This window comes from Rana temporaria, chromosome 4 (assembly GCF_905171775.1).
Source record: "Rana temporaria chromosome 4, aRanTem1.1, whole genome shotgun sequence".
NCBI classification, from domain to species: Eukaryota; Metazoa; Chordata; class Amphibia; order Anura; family Ranidae; genus Rana; species Rana temporaria.
Window position 1 is genome coordinate 434,240,094 of NC_053492.1, and position 17,809 is coordinate 434,257,902.

General features: G+C 48.6%; 1 protein-coding gene across 1 annotated transcript in view; it reads right to left on the reverse strand.

Annotated features, from left to right (window-relative positions):
* The window catches only part of CENPF (centromere protein F), a 64,922-nt gene extending 48,134 nt beyond the window's left edge, over nt 1-16,788 (reverse strand). The window contains exons 1-6 of the mRNA XM_040351452.1: nt 16,670-16,788; nt 12,204-12,401; nt 8,311-8,507; nt 7,029-7,141; nt 5,957-6,048; nt 3,025-3,316 (exon numbers count right to left, since the gene is read on the reverse strand). Of these exons, the coding sequence (XP_040207386.1) occupies nt 3,025-3,316; nt 5,957-6,048; nt 7,029-7,141; nt 8,311-8,507; nt 12,204-12,365 (856 nt within the window). The 5' untranslated portion in view covers nt 12,366-12,401; nt 16,670-16,788. The remainder of the gene's footprint in view (nt 1-3,024; nt 3,317-5,956; nt 6,049-7,028; nt 7,142-8,310; nt 8,508-12,203; nt 12,402-16,669) is intronic.
* Nucleotides 16,789-17,809: the final 1,021 nt, after the last annotated feature.

Sequence of the window (17,809 nt, forward strand, 5' to 3'; positions counted from 1 at the left end):
GGGGCTGGGCGTTCCCAATTGATTGACAGGCATCCGACTGACGCATACAGCGCGTCACAAGATGCCGAACGTCGGTGTGCAGGCGCCGTATAGAGCCTCACCGACGTTCGGCTTCTTTCGGCATCTCGTGACGCGCTGTATGCGTCGGTCGGATGCCTGTCAATCAATTAGGAACGCCCACCCCCGACCATCATACCCGGAAGCGGCGGTGAGAACACATATAGGAAACGGTATGTACGGACGTATTTTTTTTTTAAAAAACAGCCGATTCTAATTGTCATTAATCTCATAAATGCAATGTTAAAAGTTTATTTTTAGGGGAACCTCCACTTTAAGACCCCTTTCACTCGGGCACCTCCGTGTAGCAACTCCCTCTTGCTCAGTAGGGGGAACGCTCTACTGATCCCCTCTGAGCAGGTGGATGACAGGTCTGTCCACTCTTCTGTGGGGAAATTGGATGGAGATGAACCGCCTATGCGTTTCCATTCGATCCGCTGGACGGATGGAAAATAGGACCACCATACGTCTGTTTTTTGCGGGTAGGATCGGATCGGATGGCGGCGGGTGTCAGCAGACATGTGCCCGCTGACATCCGCCACTCTATAGAGGAGACTGGAGGGTCTGATCAGGTCCACCTAAAAAACAGACAAGCGGACCTGATCGGGCAGCCCGTGTGAAAGGGCGCTAAAGACAATTCTGTCACCAAATATTTCTTCTGACTCCGAAGCAGACTTGCTCCAACTAGATCATTTACCTTTGGCTGCAATAGGGTATTCTCTTTTTAAAGCGACCCTGTCACTGTGTGTGTGCATACTAGTACATTATGACCCAAGCCTGCACAGGGGACCATTTTTTTGAAATAAAGGAAGAGACTTTACTACCGCTTTAAGCATTGACAATCAAACCCAGAAGCCAATTGGTTACTATGCACAGCCGCACCAGAATTTGTATGCACCAGTTTTAGTAAATCTCCTCCTATGCCTTAGCACTGTCATCTGCACTTTTTGCGAGGAAAGGAAAGAGGGGCTGGAGCATCTAGGGATACGACACTCTGGAAAGTGACAGATTTTGGGAAGTTTTACAGGTCATCTAGCAAGAAGATTTTTAAAAGCAGAAGTGAGAGCAGGGTGGGGAGGGTTATAACCCCCCTGTCAGTTTTTTGGCCATCTGTGTCCCATTGGTGAGATTTTCCTTTGCGTCCTGTCCCAAACCACAAAACAGGAAGCTACAGGTAATCTCTCCAAAGTGGGGAAATCCTATGTCATCACTAGAATTTGTGTCCCCATTGAAAGATGTGCCCTCTGATCTGTTCTGATGACATCCCAAAATGTGTGATTTTCTTTAACCACTTACGGACCGCCTGCTGTCAATATACGGCAGCTGACTTTTAAAATAAGGACACATACATGTCCAGGGCGCCGGCAATGTCGGCCTTGCGGCTTCACTTCCTGGTTCCCTACTCACGCTGCGCTATCCTGGAAGTGGCGTAGATACCCGTGGGTGGCTCGGGTATCTATGCCCGGAAATGGGAGAAAATACCTGTATTACACAACTATATGCTCCCCCCTCAAAGGTGGCAAATGTGACACGGGGGGCGCAGTGTGTTGCAAAAAAGTGTAAGTTCCATTTTTGGGCTTTAATTAAAAAAAGTGCACTTGTAAGACCACTGCACATTTACGGTGCGACGGGAAGTATTGCAACGACCGCTATTGTATTCTCTAATTTTCCAGCAAAAAAAAAAAATAGAAAAAAGAACAAGTTTGAAAAACAGGCCCGGCCCTTAAGTGGTTAAGTGTCACTGAACAGGATAAACCGGACGTATAGAGAGCATATCTTCCTAATGGGGGCACAGACCACATTTAAAAAAACCTGACAGGTGTTCTAATCCTTCGCCACTATATAAACCAGAAAAAAAAAAAAATAATTTGTCTTTAGTTATAGATGAAAAAAGGATCAGGATGACATTACTGGAACATGCACCTTCAAGAACAATTCAACAAAATCTTAACCACGTAAGCCCCGGACCTTTAGGCAGCTAAATGCCCAGGCCAGGTTTTGCGATTTGGCACTGCGTCGCTTTAACAAACAATTGCGCGGTCGTGCGACGTGGCTCCCAAACAAAATTGGCATCCTTTTTCCCCCACAAATAGAGCTTTCTTTTGGTGGTATTTGATCACCTCTGCGGTTTTTATTTTTTGCGCTATAAACAAAAATAGAGCGACAATTTTGAAAAAAAAATTCAATATTTTTTACTTTTTGCTATAATAAATATCCCCCAAAAACATAAACAAACATTTTTTTTTCCCTCAGTTTAGGCCGATACGTATTCTTCTACCTATTTTTGGTAAAAAAAAAAAAAAAAAAAACGCAATAAGTGTTTATCGGTTGGTTTGCGCAAAATTTATAGCGTTTACAAAATAGGGGATAGTTTTATTGCATTTTTATAAATTTTTTTTTTTTACTACTATTGGCGGCGATCAGCGATTTTTTTCTTGACTGCGACATTATGGCGGACACTTCGGACAATTTTGACACATTTTTGGGACCATTGTCATTTTCACAGCAAAAAATGCATTTAAATTGCATTGTTTATTGTGAAAATGACAGTTGCAGTTTGGGAGTTAACCACAGGGGGCGCTGTAGGAGTTAGGGTTCACCTAGTGTGTGTTTACAACTGTAGGGGGGTGTGGCTGTAGGTCTGACGTCATCGATCGAGTCTCCCTATAAAAGGGATCACTCGATCGATGCAGCCGCCACAGTGAAGCACGGGGAAGCCGTGTTTACATACGGCTCTCCCCGTTCTTCAGCTCCGGGGAGCGGCTATAAACGAATAGCCGCGCCGTCTTCCCGGATCGCTCCCCGAGGTAAGCCGCACGCAGCGGAGGGGGTCCCGATCGGACCCCCCACCCGCTAGAAGGCAGGGACGTATATATACGCCCATCTGCCTGTACGTGCCATTCTGTGGACGTAAATAGGCGTGCGGCGGGCATTAAGTGGTTAATGGAAAATAAAGTTTCAAGTCACCTTGGTTTTGGCTCTTGAGCTGGTCACTTGCTGCGGTGTTCTGGGGATCACAGAAGCTTCTGTTGGAGGTATCGGGTTTGTAGCCTCTTTTGCTTGGCGTCTCCTCCTGCTCCCAGGGACACTGAGTGGAAGAGAAGCTCCTTTTGAGTGACGTGTCGTGGCTGCTGGAGGAAACGCGGCTCGGCGTACGCTCTTGTTGCCAGGAGAAGACAGAGGAAGAAGTCTGATGGCGAGCAATGTCTCGGTGATTGATGGGGTTCTGGGAAGTAGGCTGGGCATTCTGGTTCAAAAGCTAGAAAACAAAAATGTGATTTATACAACACCCCTAAATGTCTTGTGAAGCTTTGGACACAAAGTTCTTCAATAAGGCATAAGAGCAAAGAGCAGTAACTTCTAGCAACCAATGAGAACGTTTACTTCATAGATCAAGCTTTGGAAAATTGAATCCTGATTGGTTGTGATTGCTTTACCAATTCAGGCAGATAGTTGTTGAGTTTGCTGTTTCTAGCTGTTGTGGAACTACAAGTCCCTTGAAGCATTGCAAGACTGACAGCCACAGGCAAGACTCCCAGAGGCAAAAGGCATGAAACAGAACCTGTCCGTTTTAATTTTTTTTTAAAGTGGAGGTTCACCCAAAAACGTATGGGTAGATTCAGGTAGGGGCGCCTAAAAATAGGTTGGCGCAGCCTAGCGTGTTTACACTACGCCGCCTTAAGTAAGAGAGGAAAGTACATGATTCAGAAAGCACTTACCTCCTTACTTAGGGCAGCGTAGTGTAAACATGGCGGGCGTAAGGGCGCCTAATTCAAATGGGTTGGGGGGGGCGTGTTTAATGCTAATGAGGCTTGCGCCGGGCGCCTACATTTCCCAGGCGCATTGCGGCTAAGTACGCCGTACGGGTCTATTGATTTTGACGCGGACGTAAACGACGTAACTCCCGATTCGCGGACGACTTATGCAAACGACGTAAAAAATTCGAACCTCGCGGCGGGAACGGCGGCCATACTTTAACATTGTTATTCCACCTCATAGGTGGAATAACTTTAGGCCGCCTAAGGCCTTACGGAAACGACGTTAATCGACTGCGGCGGGCTCGCGTACGTTCGGGAATCGTCGTAAAAGCTCATTTACATAATCTACGCCGGCCGCAATGGAAGCGCCACCTAGCGGCCATCCAAAAAATTGCAAGCTAAGATAGAATGGCGCAAGCCGGCCTATCTTAGCTTTGTTTAAGCGTATCTCTGTTTGAGCATACGCTTAAACATACGGCGGCGTAGATTCAGAGTTAGGTCGGCTTATCTACTGATAAGCCGGCCTAACTCTTTCTGAATCTACCTATTAATTTTTAACATTAGATTGATGCTCATTTTGTGAAGGGGAATCGGGTGTTTTTTTTTAAATCGAAGCTGTACTTACTGTTTTAGAGAGCGATCTTCTCCGCCGCTTCCGGGTATGGGCTGCGGGACTGGCCTTTCCTATTTGATTGGCAGGCTTCCGACGGTCGCAAGTAGCCGGACGTCGGTGCGCAGGCGCCGTATAGAGCCGCACCGACTATGGCTTCTTTCGGCTACTCGTGACGCGATGTATGCGACCGTCGGAAGCCTGTCAAATAGAAACGCCCAGTCCCGAAGACCATACCCAGAAGCGGCGGAGAAGATCTATCTCTAAAACGGTAAGTACAGCTTCGATTTAAAAAAAAAAAACAACCGATTCCCCTTGACAAAATGAGCATCAATCTAATGTTAATAATTGTTTTTCAGTTGAACTCCCGCTTTAACTGCTGACCATGTTGACGTTTGGAAATTTAACCTCATTTCCTGTACCAGAGACAACGGTCACTGATTTAAGAGATGAGGACTTCCTGGAACAATACACGTTTTGGATGTAATTAGTCTTTACATGAACTTTAAAAGGTGTAGGGGTGCTCTTTCAAGTGGCTGCAAACCCAATATATATTATATATATATATATATATATATATATATATATATATTAAAATGTACACACACCCAGTGAAGCGACTGGCATCAGGTGATACACAGATAAAACAATCGTTCTACACAAATGGTACCTGGGTATCTCCAGTCTCCTCTACAGCCGTTCAAAGTCCAAAAATATTTAAAGCTTGTTTGAGAGTTCAGGAAAAAAGAGCTCTGAGAACTGAAGTGAAGGGGAAGGGGAGGGGAGGGGACACCCCCCCCCACCCCCATAGCACACAGGAACAGAGCTGAGGCAGGTCTCTCCCCTGTCACTTTATTTTCTCTTAATTGATACAAGTACACAGTAGAATATGCTTTGTTCATATTTCTTATTTAGGTTTTAAATCACTTTAAAGTGGAGTTCCAATGACATTTTTTTATAAAAAAAATGTTTTATATAAAACTTTCACATACAACACTCCCGTCTTTTGTAAATTTCTTCCACCGATGTCCAGTTTAATAAAAAAAATGTAACTTATATAATTTCTTCCTGGCCGTTCCCATATTGCTTGTGGGCATGTGAAGCCCACAAGCATAATGTTCCGGGACACAGTGCAGCCGAGTGACCAGCATGCACCGCCCATTCTTGCGCATGTGCAGTATGACCATATCAAAGTGCTGTAAACGCCCCACATTGCCATCACAACGAGCAGCGTCGTCACAAGTGCCCGCCCCGTTGTGATGGCAACAAAGCCCTCGGTGCTGCCCACTGACTCCTGGGAAACGATGACACACATCTCCCAGGAGCACTATCGAACACGGGCACTGAGAGGAAATTACGTAAGGCGCCAGGGAGAGGAAGAGGCAGATTACAAGGTACCCCTTAGCAACAACCAGGAAAGAGTAAAAAAAATTTAATTAAACATTTTTTTTACTTATGTTTTTTCCTGAAGACTAATGCAAAGTAAATTTTATGGGTGGAACTCCGCTTTAAAAGTAAACATTTTACTTACTTTAATCTGAAGAATTTTTAATTCAGTTTCCAGCTTTTTCCTCTCCTCCACTTCTTTATTGTACTTGTCCTGCAGCTCCTCATACTTTGACTCTAAATAAAAAAAGTAATGGTCAAGAAATATGCAAAATGCAAAAACTCAATCTAGAGGCAGGTATAAAGCAGAAGACAAGTTGGCAAGATAACCGGCAATTATAGATCTTAAAGCAGACCTCCACTTGTCTGCCGCCAACCCCCCCCCCCTTTCCTTTGTTGCCACATTTGGCGCTGCAGCAAACTGAGCCGTAAGTTCAGCCCCCCTCCTTCCCCTGCAGCCTTCTGGGACACTTCACAGGTCCCAGGAGACTGCGGCCCATTTACAAAGTGCAGCACGCTCCACGCATGTGCAATAGGAAACTTTGAGGCTTCACTGCAAGTTTCCCTTAGTCAAGACGGCATCTTCAGCACCGATAGCCGACTGAAGAATTGGCTTGGGTGAGGACACAGCTGGGTGCATGGACAGGCAAGTGCCCTGATATTAAAAGTCAGCAGCTGCAGAATTTGGAGCCGCTGACTCTTTTTTTTTTTTTTGGGTGGGGGGGCTCCTCTTTAAACCACTCAACAGAGAGAGACCAGGGGCAGTGCTATGTGCAAGTCATACATAATGCAAAAAACAGCACGGTCCCCAAGTCTACATAATACCCTTTAGACCCCTTTCACACTGGGGCAGGACTTTACCGCCCATTTTGCCGCGCTATTCGCCCACTAGCGGGATGGTTTTACCCCCGCTAGCGGCCGAGAAAGGGTTAAAAACCACCCCAAAGCACTTCAGCAGAGGCACTTTGCCGGCGGTATAGCTGCGGTGTCCCATTGATTTCAATGGGCAAGAGCGGTATACACACACCGCTCCACGGACTTTTTTTTACCGTCCTACTACCGTTTTAGGTTGGTTTGCAGGCGATATTTTTAGCCCAATAGCGCCTGCAAAACGACCCAGTATGAAAGGGGTCTAATATAAACGAATCTACAATCGTGATCACATCTTTTAGGGCCCAATGACGTCTCTATGATGATCACAAACAAGTATAATTTACCATCGAACTTGACAGGTGTAAATGAAGCAGCGAAGCTCTTCTGAGGAGTGACGCATACCGACATGTCCATCCCATTAAACGATTGCTGACCCCTCTCCAGGTCACTCTTGTATCTAAGTCATAAAAACACAAATATGGAGAAAGCAAACCATGATGCAAGTATTTTCACATCTAAAATTTGATCATTCAAGAATGGATAGCATACTGGCACATAGTCAGCTAAACGCCATAAAAGTAGTTAACCACTTTCACGCCGATATACGTCGGCAGAATGGCAAAGCTGGGCACATCAACGTATAGGTACGTTGCTCTTTAAGCCCAGCCATGGGGTCGCGGGCGCGCTCCCGCGACCCGGTCGAAGCTCCGTGACCGCGGGACTCGCGGACCCGATCGCAGCTGGAGTCCCGCGATCGGTCCCCGAAGCTAAAGAACGGGGAGAGCCGTGTGTAAACACAGCTTCCCCGTTCTTCACTGTGGCGGCGTCATCGATCGTATCATCCCTTTTATAGGGGGACACAATCGATGATGTCACACCTACAGCCACACCCCCCTACAGTTGTAAACACACTTCAGGTCACACATAACCCCATCAGCGCCCCCTGTGGTTAACTCCCAAACTGCAACTGTCATTTTCACAATAAACAATGCATTTTAAATGCATTTTTTGCTGTGAAAATGCCAATGGTCCCAAAAATGTGTCAAAATTGTCCGAAGTGTCCGCCATAATGTCGTGGTCACGAAAAAAAAAAAAAAAACGCTGATCGCCGCCATTAGTAGTAAAAAATTAATAAAAATGCAATAAAACTATCCTCTATTTTGTAAACGCTATAAATTTTGCGCAAACCAACCATTAAACGCTTATTGCGTTTTTTTTTTACCAAAAATAGGTAGAATACGTATCGGCCTAAACTGAGGGAAAAAAAAATTAATATATATTTTTGGGGAATATTTATTATGGCAAAAAGTAAAAAAATATTGCATTTTTTTCAAAATTGGCGCTCTATTTTTGTTTATAGGGCAAAAAATAAAAACCGCAGAGGTGATCAAATACCACCAAAAGAAAGCTCTATTTGTGGGGGAAAAAAAAGGACGCCAATTTTGTTTGGGAGCCACGTCGCACAAACGAGCAATTGTCAGTTAAAGCGACGCAATACCGAATCGCAAAAAGGGGCAAGGTCCTTTAGCTGCATTTTGGTCCGGGTCTTAATTGGTTAAGAAACTTCAGTCCATCCAGACCATCTATGCGCCTCTGAGCCATACATACAAGCAAGTAGTCGCTCACCTTTTCAGGTCCTGCTCCAGCTTCTCAATCTGCTTTTTACTTGCGATCAGTTGGCCCTCCAGGAGGTTGATCTGGGTGTCCTTCATTTGCTGGTCATGGGCCAACTTCTGCCTCGTCTTCTCCTGGCTGTCACATAATTCTATCAAGCTCTGATTCTCTCTTTTCAGGGACGTCGCCTCACTCTTCTCACTCTCTACCTGTTCCACCCATCCAAAATATTAAAATATGTTAGTATGGCCTACATTCTCATTATAGTTCCAATGCAGACACATTTAGTGGGCACAAGCAGTGCGACATCCAGAGCAGCACGCTATTTTACAGAAATCAGAAAATTGCAGTCACCTCCTCTATGGGCAGTCTGGGAATAAACGGATTTCGCTGTCCATTTACAGCTGGCTGCCTCAGATTCAGTCCGCCAAAATGGAAGAGGACACAGAGTCGCAGATAGAGCTGCACAATTAAATTGTTAAAAAATCGTGATCTCGATTCAACCCCCCTGACGATCTCCAATGCAGAGTTTGCTGATTCTTTCATATAACAAGGGTAGAGACTTATCAGCTGTCAAAAGAAACTATCAGGGCAGTCTGCCGAGTTTTTAATAGGAAACATTTTAACCAATGCTTAGTGCCAAGATCAAAGGGATAAACTGTGTGTGTAAAGAAAAAAATCTGGGCAGACTGCCAAGTTTTTAACAACATGGCAGGAAGTTTAACCACTTAAAGTCCAAGGCCCGGATTCACAAAGCACTTGCGCCAACGTATTTCAAGATACGCCGCGTAAGTGCAAATGTGCGCCGGACCCACAAACTAAGATACGCCTAAAAACAGGCTTCATCCCGCCGACATAACTTGCCTACGCCGGCGTAGCGTAAGCGCATATTTAGGCTGGACGCATGTGGCACTCCCACTGATTTTCTATTCAGATAGGCAAATGAGGGAAATACGGCGATTCACGTACGTACGTGCGCCCGACGCAGGCTACGCAATGTGCGCGTAGGTTGTACGTCCGGCGTAAAGTTAAGCCCCATAAAGGAGGTGTAACCCAGCAGCAGACATGCAAAGGTCTGCACCAGGGAACACAAGCCGGCGTATTTTACGGAGTTTACGTTGGACGTGTGGGTGGCTTGGCGTGGGTTACGTTCACGGCGTAGGCAGTGATCCGGCGTATTTTAGGCAGTTGTTCCGACGTGGTTGTGAGCATGCGCAGAGGGATGCGTCCTCGTCTCGGCGCATGCGCAGTTGGTGATACGTATCTGGCGGGCGCTCGGCCCATCATTTGCATGGGGTCACGCCCACTTCCACCGACTTACGCCTTCGAAACCCAGCGCAGTTTTGGCAGCACTGGCTTTGTGAATTCCATGCTTGCCTCGCTGCGCTGGCGTAGCGTATATTATTTGCGCTACGGCGGCGTAATGTGTGCCCGCTTTCGGTGAATCTGGGCCCAAGTCTTTTTCTGACACTTGTTTAAGTTAAGATCAATATTTTTTGCTAGAAAATTACTTGGAACCCCCAAACATTAGATATATTTTAGCAGAGACCCTAGGGCAGTGATGGTGAACCTTGGCACCCCAGATGTTTTGGAACTACATTTCCCATGAAGCTCATGCGCTCTGCAGTGTAGTTGAGCATCATGGGAAATGTAGTTCCAAAACATCTGGGGTGCCAAGGTTCGCCATCACTGCCCTAGGGAATAAAATGGCAATTGCTGCAATATTTTATGTCACACTGTATTTGCCCAGCGTTCTTTCAAATGACATTTTTTGGGGAAAAATACACTTCAGTGAATATAAAAAAAAAAAAAAAAAAAAAAAAAAACACAAACAGTAAAGTTAGCCCAATTGTATTTATTTTTTTGTTTTAATGTGAAAGATGATGTTACATTGCGAGAATCGTGATCTATCTTCTAATCAAAAAAATTGTGATTCTCCTTTTAGCCAGAATCGTGCAGCTCTAGTCGCAGACCTCCATTTTTTTTTAGCGGGCCTGTTTGGACCCAGAGGTAGGTGGGTGTAAAAGGACATAATTTTGTTTACACCTGCTGACCCATGCATTGACCACCTTATCAGGTCTGCCTGAAAACCTGACAGACGGACCTAACTGGATTACCCGTGTGAAAGGGGTCTAGGATTTTAGGAACAAATCCACAAATATAAAAAAAAAAAAAAAAAAAAAAAAATATTTTTGCATTGCATCCTGTAAAGCATTGTGATCAGCAGATCGCAGGTGCAATGCCTAGATCCTGCAGACTGTTAGTACATTGTCTGCCTGTACCTCCAATATGGGCAGGCAGTTATTGAATTGCAGGAAGAATCAATGAGCTATGAGAGCGCTCAGCAGCTTCCTCACAGTTCATTGAGAGCTACAAGCAGTCAGCTGCAATGGCTGAGGGTACTTGTAGTCTATTCACAGAAAAGGTTAATGAATTATACGGGTGTGTGGGTGTGCCGTTTTCAGAAGATCTACCACCCGCTGTCGCAAGGAGAGCGGCGCTGGCGGCAGGAGGTGAGTAAATAGGATCATGTCACACCCTAAATATGGGAGTAACATGCTCCTAAAGATGAACATTTAGGACCATTTTACACCAATATTTAGGGTGTAACATTTAACATGGTGCCAAGCAGACCCCCCACTAGCAGCATGTGGGCATTCTTTCCCCTGCAGCAGCTCTCAGATTAGAAGAGCAATGTTCAGCCCATACAGCTGCATTATTCATTGAGAGCTGTGAATAAATAAACTACAAGTCCCAGCTGGCACTGCAGCAGATAGACTTGTAGTTCTCCATGGAACCCAAGTGCGGTGATCACTGCACTCATAGGCAATTGACACTTCTTACAGCTCTTCAGCTGAAAGTCAAATCTCGGTATGGACAGAGGTGGAGGAAGAGTCTGCACATTGCACCCACGATCCACTGATCTCAGTTGACCTGCTCGGCAGGCCCATTTCCCCAAAAAAGAAGAAATGCAAATTTTAATAAAAAAAAGTGTACTTCTTATTTTTTTTTCTTTCAAAAAGTAGAGTTAGCCTTTGACCCTCGTGGAAGCACTTGGTGTAGGAAAATTGAATTAAAATTCTTGGTGGTCCAACCAGTAAAATTTTCTTCCACCAGAGGTCTGAACCGCATTTTTTTTTCCCAGCCCTCTCCTCCTATATCATAATCACTCACATCAGTGTTCTCAGTCCTCCCCCCTACACACACACACATCACAGTCCTTAACTAATTCAGTTTCCTCTTTACAGTAGGGTTCTCAGGCCCCCTGAAAATCACCCCCCCCCCCCCCCGCTTTACAATAGTGTACTGAACCCCCTTCACATCACACACACTCTTAATTTACGGCTGTCATCAACCCCCCTTCAAATCATCACCCCCATCCCACCACACACACAGTACCGGCCTCTGCCCCCTTCACAACCCTCCCCCACAGTACTATCATCTGCCCCCTTCACATCACCCACCAGCCAAACTGTGTCCCGTTCACATCTCCCCTATGCTGCCCTCTCCCCCTTTAGATCACTGCCCCCCTTCACATTTAACCCCCCCCCCCCTTAACATCACACACAGAGTTGTGTGCTCTGTCCTCTTGACATCCACCCCCACAAAGCACTGAGCCCCTTCACATTATTAGCTTGGTCCGCCATTTAGCGATGCCTGACATAGTGTACAAAAAGCGAAACAGCGCTATATTTATTATGGTATGTAGAGCCTGGCTGCATAACAGTAATAATGAGGGTTTAATTGGACTTTAATGTAATACTATAGTACAAAAAAACACATTTTTTGCTACTTTCAACTGGCAGAGAGAAACTGATGCTTGCAAAGGAAGTCTAATGCTTCCGGGTGGACGTATCTTTTTATTTCCTATAATTATTTCCTATAATGGATTTAGTTAGATGTACCTTTTGTTTCTGTTTCTGGAAGGCATCCTCCAGAGACTCCAGCTGGAACTGCCTCTGCTGTCGCTCCTTTTTCAGCTTATCCAGCTGACTCTCCAGCTCCTGAATCTTCTGAAGGGTCTTGGTGGGGAGACCCTCCTTCCACGCTTCCACCACCCAGCTCATTGTACTGCTGAACGGCTCCACTCGTACAATTCAACCCTGGGACAAAAATAAAAGCAGTTCAGAATAAAGAATACATTTCCATGGACTTCTTTTACAGACGTGACTTTTTGGAACCCAAAACTTTTTGTGTGGACCTCCGCTTTAATGATCATTTTACCCTTGCAGTTTTCCCCACAGATGGGCTTTAAAAAAGGAAGATCACTCCTTCCAGTGATGTTGGGAGTGTGCCCAGTATACAGGGCGTCCAGATCGCCTCCATTAGTAGATTTTCAGCCAGGCTGTGGGTAAGCAGCGGCAGGAATGGCACTAAAAAAATATAAGTTAAAGCAAACCTCGAGAGGGATTAGAACACCTGTCAGGTTTTTATCTGTCCCCACTAGGGAGATTTCCTCACTTCCTATTTTGGCTATGGGACAGGAAGGGAGCACCACTCAGTATAGTGTTCAGCTGCAGAGTATTTCAGCCTGCCACAGACTAACAATTGTGTGCAGCCTCTACTTAAATCTGTAAGGTGAACTTACACAGCACCCCCTTCCTCAGCCCCCCCCCAACCTGCAGTGTGGCAATCTCCAGATCTGACCCCCCCCCCCCCCCCTCCACTCCAGATCTGACCTCTCCTTCCCTTCCACTCCAGATCTGACCCCCCCCTTCCTTTCACTCCAGATCTGACCTCCCCCCCTTCCTTTCACTCCAGATCTGACCCCCCCCTTCCTTTCACTCCAGATCTGACCTCCCCCCTTCCTTTCACTCCAGATCTGACCTCCCCCCTTCCTTTCACTCCAGATCTGACCCCCCCCCTTCCTTTCACTCCAGATCTGACCCCCCCCCCCTTCTTCCACTCCAGATCTGACCTCCCCCCCTTCCTTTCACTCCAGATCTGACCCCCCCCTTCCTTTCACTCCAGATCTGACCTCCCCCCTTCTTCCACTCCAGATCTGACCTCCCCCCTTCCTTTCACTCCAGATCTGACCCCCCCCCCCTTCCTTTCACTCCAGATCTGACCCCCCCCCCTTCTTCCACTCCAGATCTGACCTCCCCCTTCCTTTCACTCCAGATCTGACCTCCCCCCCTTCCTTTCACTCCAGATCTGACCCCCCCCTTCCTTTCACTCCAGATCTGACCTCCCCCCTTCTTCCACTCCAGATCTGACCCCCCCCTTCCTTTCACTCCAGATCTGACCTCCCCCCCTTCCTTTCACTCCAGATCTGACCCCCCCCCCTTCCTTTCACTCCAGATCTGACCTCCCCCCTTCCTTTCACTCCAGATCTGACCTCCCCCCTTCTTCCACTCCAGATCTGACCTCCCCCCTTCCTTTCACTCCAGATCTGACCCCCCCCTTCCTTTCACTCCAGATCTGACCCCCCCCCCCCTTCTTCCACTCCAGATCTGACCTCCCCCCTTCCTTTCACTCCAGATCTGACCTCCCCCCTTCTTCCACTCCAGATCTGACCTCCCCCCTTCCTTTCACTCCAGATCTGACCCCCCCCCTTCCTTTCACTCCAGATCTGCCCCCCCCCCCCATCTTCCACTCCACATCTGACCCCCCCCCTTCCTTTCACTCCAGATCTGACCTCCCCCCTTCCTTTCACTCCAGATCTGACCCCCCCCTTCCTTTCACTCCAGATCTGACCCCCCCTTCCTTTCACTCCAGATCTGACCCCCCCCTTCCTTTCACTCCAGATCTGACCTCCCCCCCTTCCTTTCACTCCAGATCTGACCCCCCCCTTCCTTTCACTCCAGATCTGACCTCCCCCCTTCTTCCACTCCAGATCTGACCTCCCCCCTTCCTTTCACTCCAGATCTGACCCCCCCCTTCCTTTCACTCCAGATCTGACCCCCCCCCCCTTCTTCCACTCCAGATCTGACCTCCCCCCTTCCTTTCACTCCAGATCTGACCTCCCCCCTTCTTCCACTCCAGATCTGACCTCCCCCCTTCCTTTCACTCCAGATCTGACCCCCCCCTTCCTTTCACTCCAGATCTGACCCCCCCCCCTTCTTCCCCTCCAGATCTGACCCCCCCCCTTCCTTTCACTCCAGATCTGACCTCCCCCCTTCCTTTCACTCCAGATCTGACCTCCCCCCTTCCTTTCACTCCAGATCTGACCTCCCCCTTCCTTTCACTCCAGATCTGACCTCCCCCCCTTCCTTTCACTCCAGATCTGACCTCCCCCTTCCTTTCACTCCAGATCTGACCTCCCCCTTCCTTTCACTCCAGATCTGACCTCCCCCTTCCTCCACTCCAGATCTGACCTCCCCCCTTCCTCCACTCCAGATCTGACCCCCCCCCCTTCCTTTCACTCCAGAACTGACCCCCCCCCCCCCTTCTTCCACTCCAGATCTGACCCCCCCCCCTTCTTCCACTCCAGATCTGACCCCCCCCCTTCCACTCCAGATCTGACCTCCCCTTCCACCACTCCAGATCTGACCTCCCTTTCCACTCCAGATCTGACCCCCCCCCTTCTTCCACTCCAGATCTGACCCCCCCCCTTCTTCCACTCCAGAACTGACCCCCCCCCCCCTTCTTCCACTCCAGATCTGACCTCCCCTCTTCCTTTCACTCCAGATCTGACCCCCCCTTCCTTTCACTCCAGATCTGACCTCCCCCCTTCCTTTCACTCCAGATCTGACCCCCCCCCCTTCCTTTCACTCCAGATCTGACCTCCCCCCTTCCTCCACTCCAGATCTGACCCCCCCCCCCTTCCTTTCACTCCAGATCTGACCTCCCCTTCCACCACTCCAGATCTGACCTCCCTTTCCACTCCAGATCTGACCCCCCCCCTTCCTCCACTCCAGAACTGACCCCCCCCCTTCTTCCACTCCAGATCTGACCCCCCCCTTCTTCCACTCCAGATCTGACCCCCCCCCCCTTCCTCCACTCCAGATCTGCCCCCCCCCCCTTCCTCCACTCCAGATCTGACCCCCCCCCCTTCCTCCACTCCAGATCTGACCCCCCCCTTCCTTTCACTCCAGATCTGACCCCCCCCCTTCCTTTCACTCCAGATCTGACCTCCCCTTCCACCACTCCAGATCTGACCTCCCTTTCCACTCCAGATCTGACCTCCCTTTCCACTCCAGAACTGACCCCCCCCCCCTTCTTCCACTCCAGAACTGACCCCCCCCTTCTTCCACTCCAGAACTGACCCCCCCCCTTCTTCCACTCCAGATCTGACCCCTCCCTTCTTTCACTCCAGATCTGACCCCCCCCAAACCCCTTCCACATCAGATCTGACACCCCCCAAACCCTTTCCACTCCAGATCTGACCCCCCCAACCCCCTTCCACTCCAGATCTGACGCACCCAACCCCCTTCCACTCCAGATCTGATGCACCCAACCCCCTTCCACTCCAGATCTGACACCCCCTTCCACTCCAGATCTGATGCACCCAACCCCCTTCCACTCCAGATCTGACACCCCCTTCCACTCCAGATCCGACGCCCCCAACCCGTTTCCACTCCATATCTGACCCCCCTCCAGATCTGACCCCCCTCCCTCCACTCCAGATCTAACCCCGCTCCACTCCAGATCTGATGCCCCCAACCCCCTTCCACTCCAGATCTGACGCCCCCTTTCCACTCCAGATCTGACGCCCCCTTTCCACTCCAGATCTGACGCCCCCTTTCCACTCCAGATCTGACGCCCCCTTTCCACTCCAGATCTGACGCCCCCCTTCCACTCCAGATCTGACGCCCCCCTTCCACTCCAGATCTGACGCCCCCCTTCCACTCCAGATCTGACGCCCCCCCTTCCACTCCAGATCTGACCCCCCCCTTCCACTCCAGATCTGACGCCCCCCTTCCACTCCAGATCTGACGCCCCCCTTCCACTCCAGATCTGACGCCCCCCTTCCACTCCAGATCTGACGCCCCCCTTCCACTGCAGATCTGACGCCCCCCTTCCACTGCAGATCTGACGCCCCCCTTCCACTGCAGATCTGACGCCCCCCTTCCACTGCAGATCTGACGCCCCCTTCCACTCCAGATCTGACGCCCCCTTCCACTCCAGATCTGACGCCCCCTTCCACTCCAGATCTGACCTCACCCAGTACATTGTATCCATTGTTTATTTCGGGTGGACTATTCCTTTAATATCATTAAACACATATCATAAAACACCCGGAAATAGTAGCAGGAAACGTCCTCCACAGCTGGTTATATACACGGACCACCGATCAGATGGGACAATACCGATCAGATTTGTGCACAGATTACCGATCCATCAGCCACAACACCGAGCACAGCGAAGATCAGACCGGAGGAGCCCATTACACATCCCTCCTCCTCCCCCCACCTCGGGGCACACTGACCTGTCACCCGAAGATCAGTGCCCGGCACATGCCACCTCCTCCCGTTTCTTCACCGATAACGATTCAACCACCGCGCCGTCCCCAACACAACAATCCTTCCGCCCGCCCACTTCGGCCACAGTCAAGGCCATTGGATCAAAGACGAATCCCTCGCATCTCATTCGCCAGAGCGCAGCCAAGGTACCACGCCCACGTGCCCGAGTCACGCCGAAGGAGTGGGCGGGGCTTGCGTTCAAATTTAGAGCAGAAGGATGTAAAGCGGGACAGGAGTGGCTGAGGACAGCTCTGGTTAAGATTCGGTGATTGGCTGGGGCTTACTAAGAGAAGAACCAATGAGTGCACGGGAAAGAATATTCAAATTGATAGAGCAGCGCCGCGTTGTATGATACAATAGTTCCGTTGTATGATACACTTCCGGTATAGAGATTCCGGGCTGCTGCTGTATACACGGAGATGGGGGCTGTATGAGCAGAATAAAATAATAATATATATACATATATATATATATATATATATATATAACCCAGGAAATAGTATCAGGAAACGTCCTCCTGGGGGGCCCATTCACACACGTTCATGTAGGTTACAATAAAGGGGAATGAATAGGCCCCAGTCGGACCTTGCGTTTTCTTCACAGCAAAGTCGCTCATGTAGATTTTTTGTCGCATTCAGTTTTGCTAATTTTTCCACGTGTAAATGACGCGGTCTGCTCGCCGCTTTTGGAGGTGTCATTTTTTCTGCATGTTTCAAAATGCGTACTTATGGAAAGCTCAGGTTTGAATGAAGTCTTAGGCCCAGATTCTCAAACGAGATATGACGGCGTACCTCCAGATACGACGGCGTATCTCTAAGTTGCGCGGTCCTATCTATGCGCCTGATTCTTAGAATCAGTTACACATAGATTTCCCGTAGATCCGACTGGCGTAACTGTGTTACACCGTTGTATCGTAAATGCATATTTACGCTGGCCGCTAGGTGGCGCTTCCGTCGAATTCTGCGTCGAGTATGCAAATTAGCTAGATACGCGACTTCCCGAACGTACGCCCGGCCGACGCAGTACATTTACGCCGTTTACGTTAGGCTTTTCCTGGCGTATAGTTACCCCTGCTATATGGTGGCGTAAGTGCGGCGTACCAATGT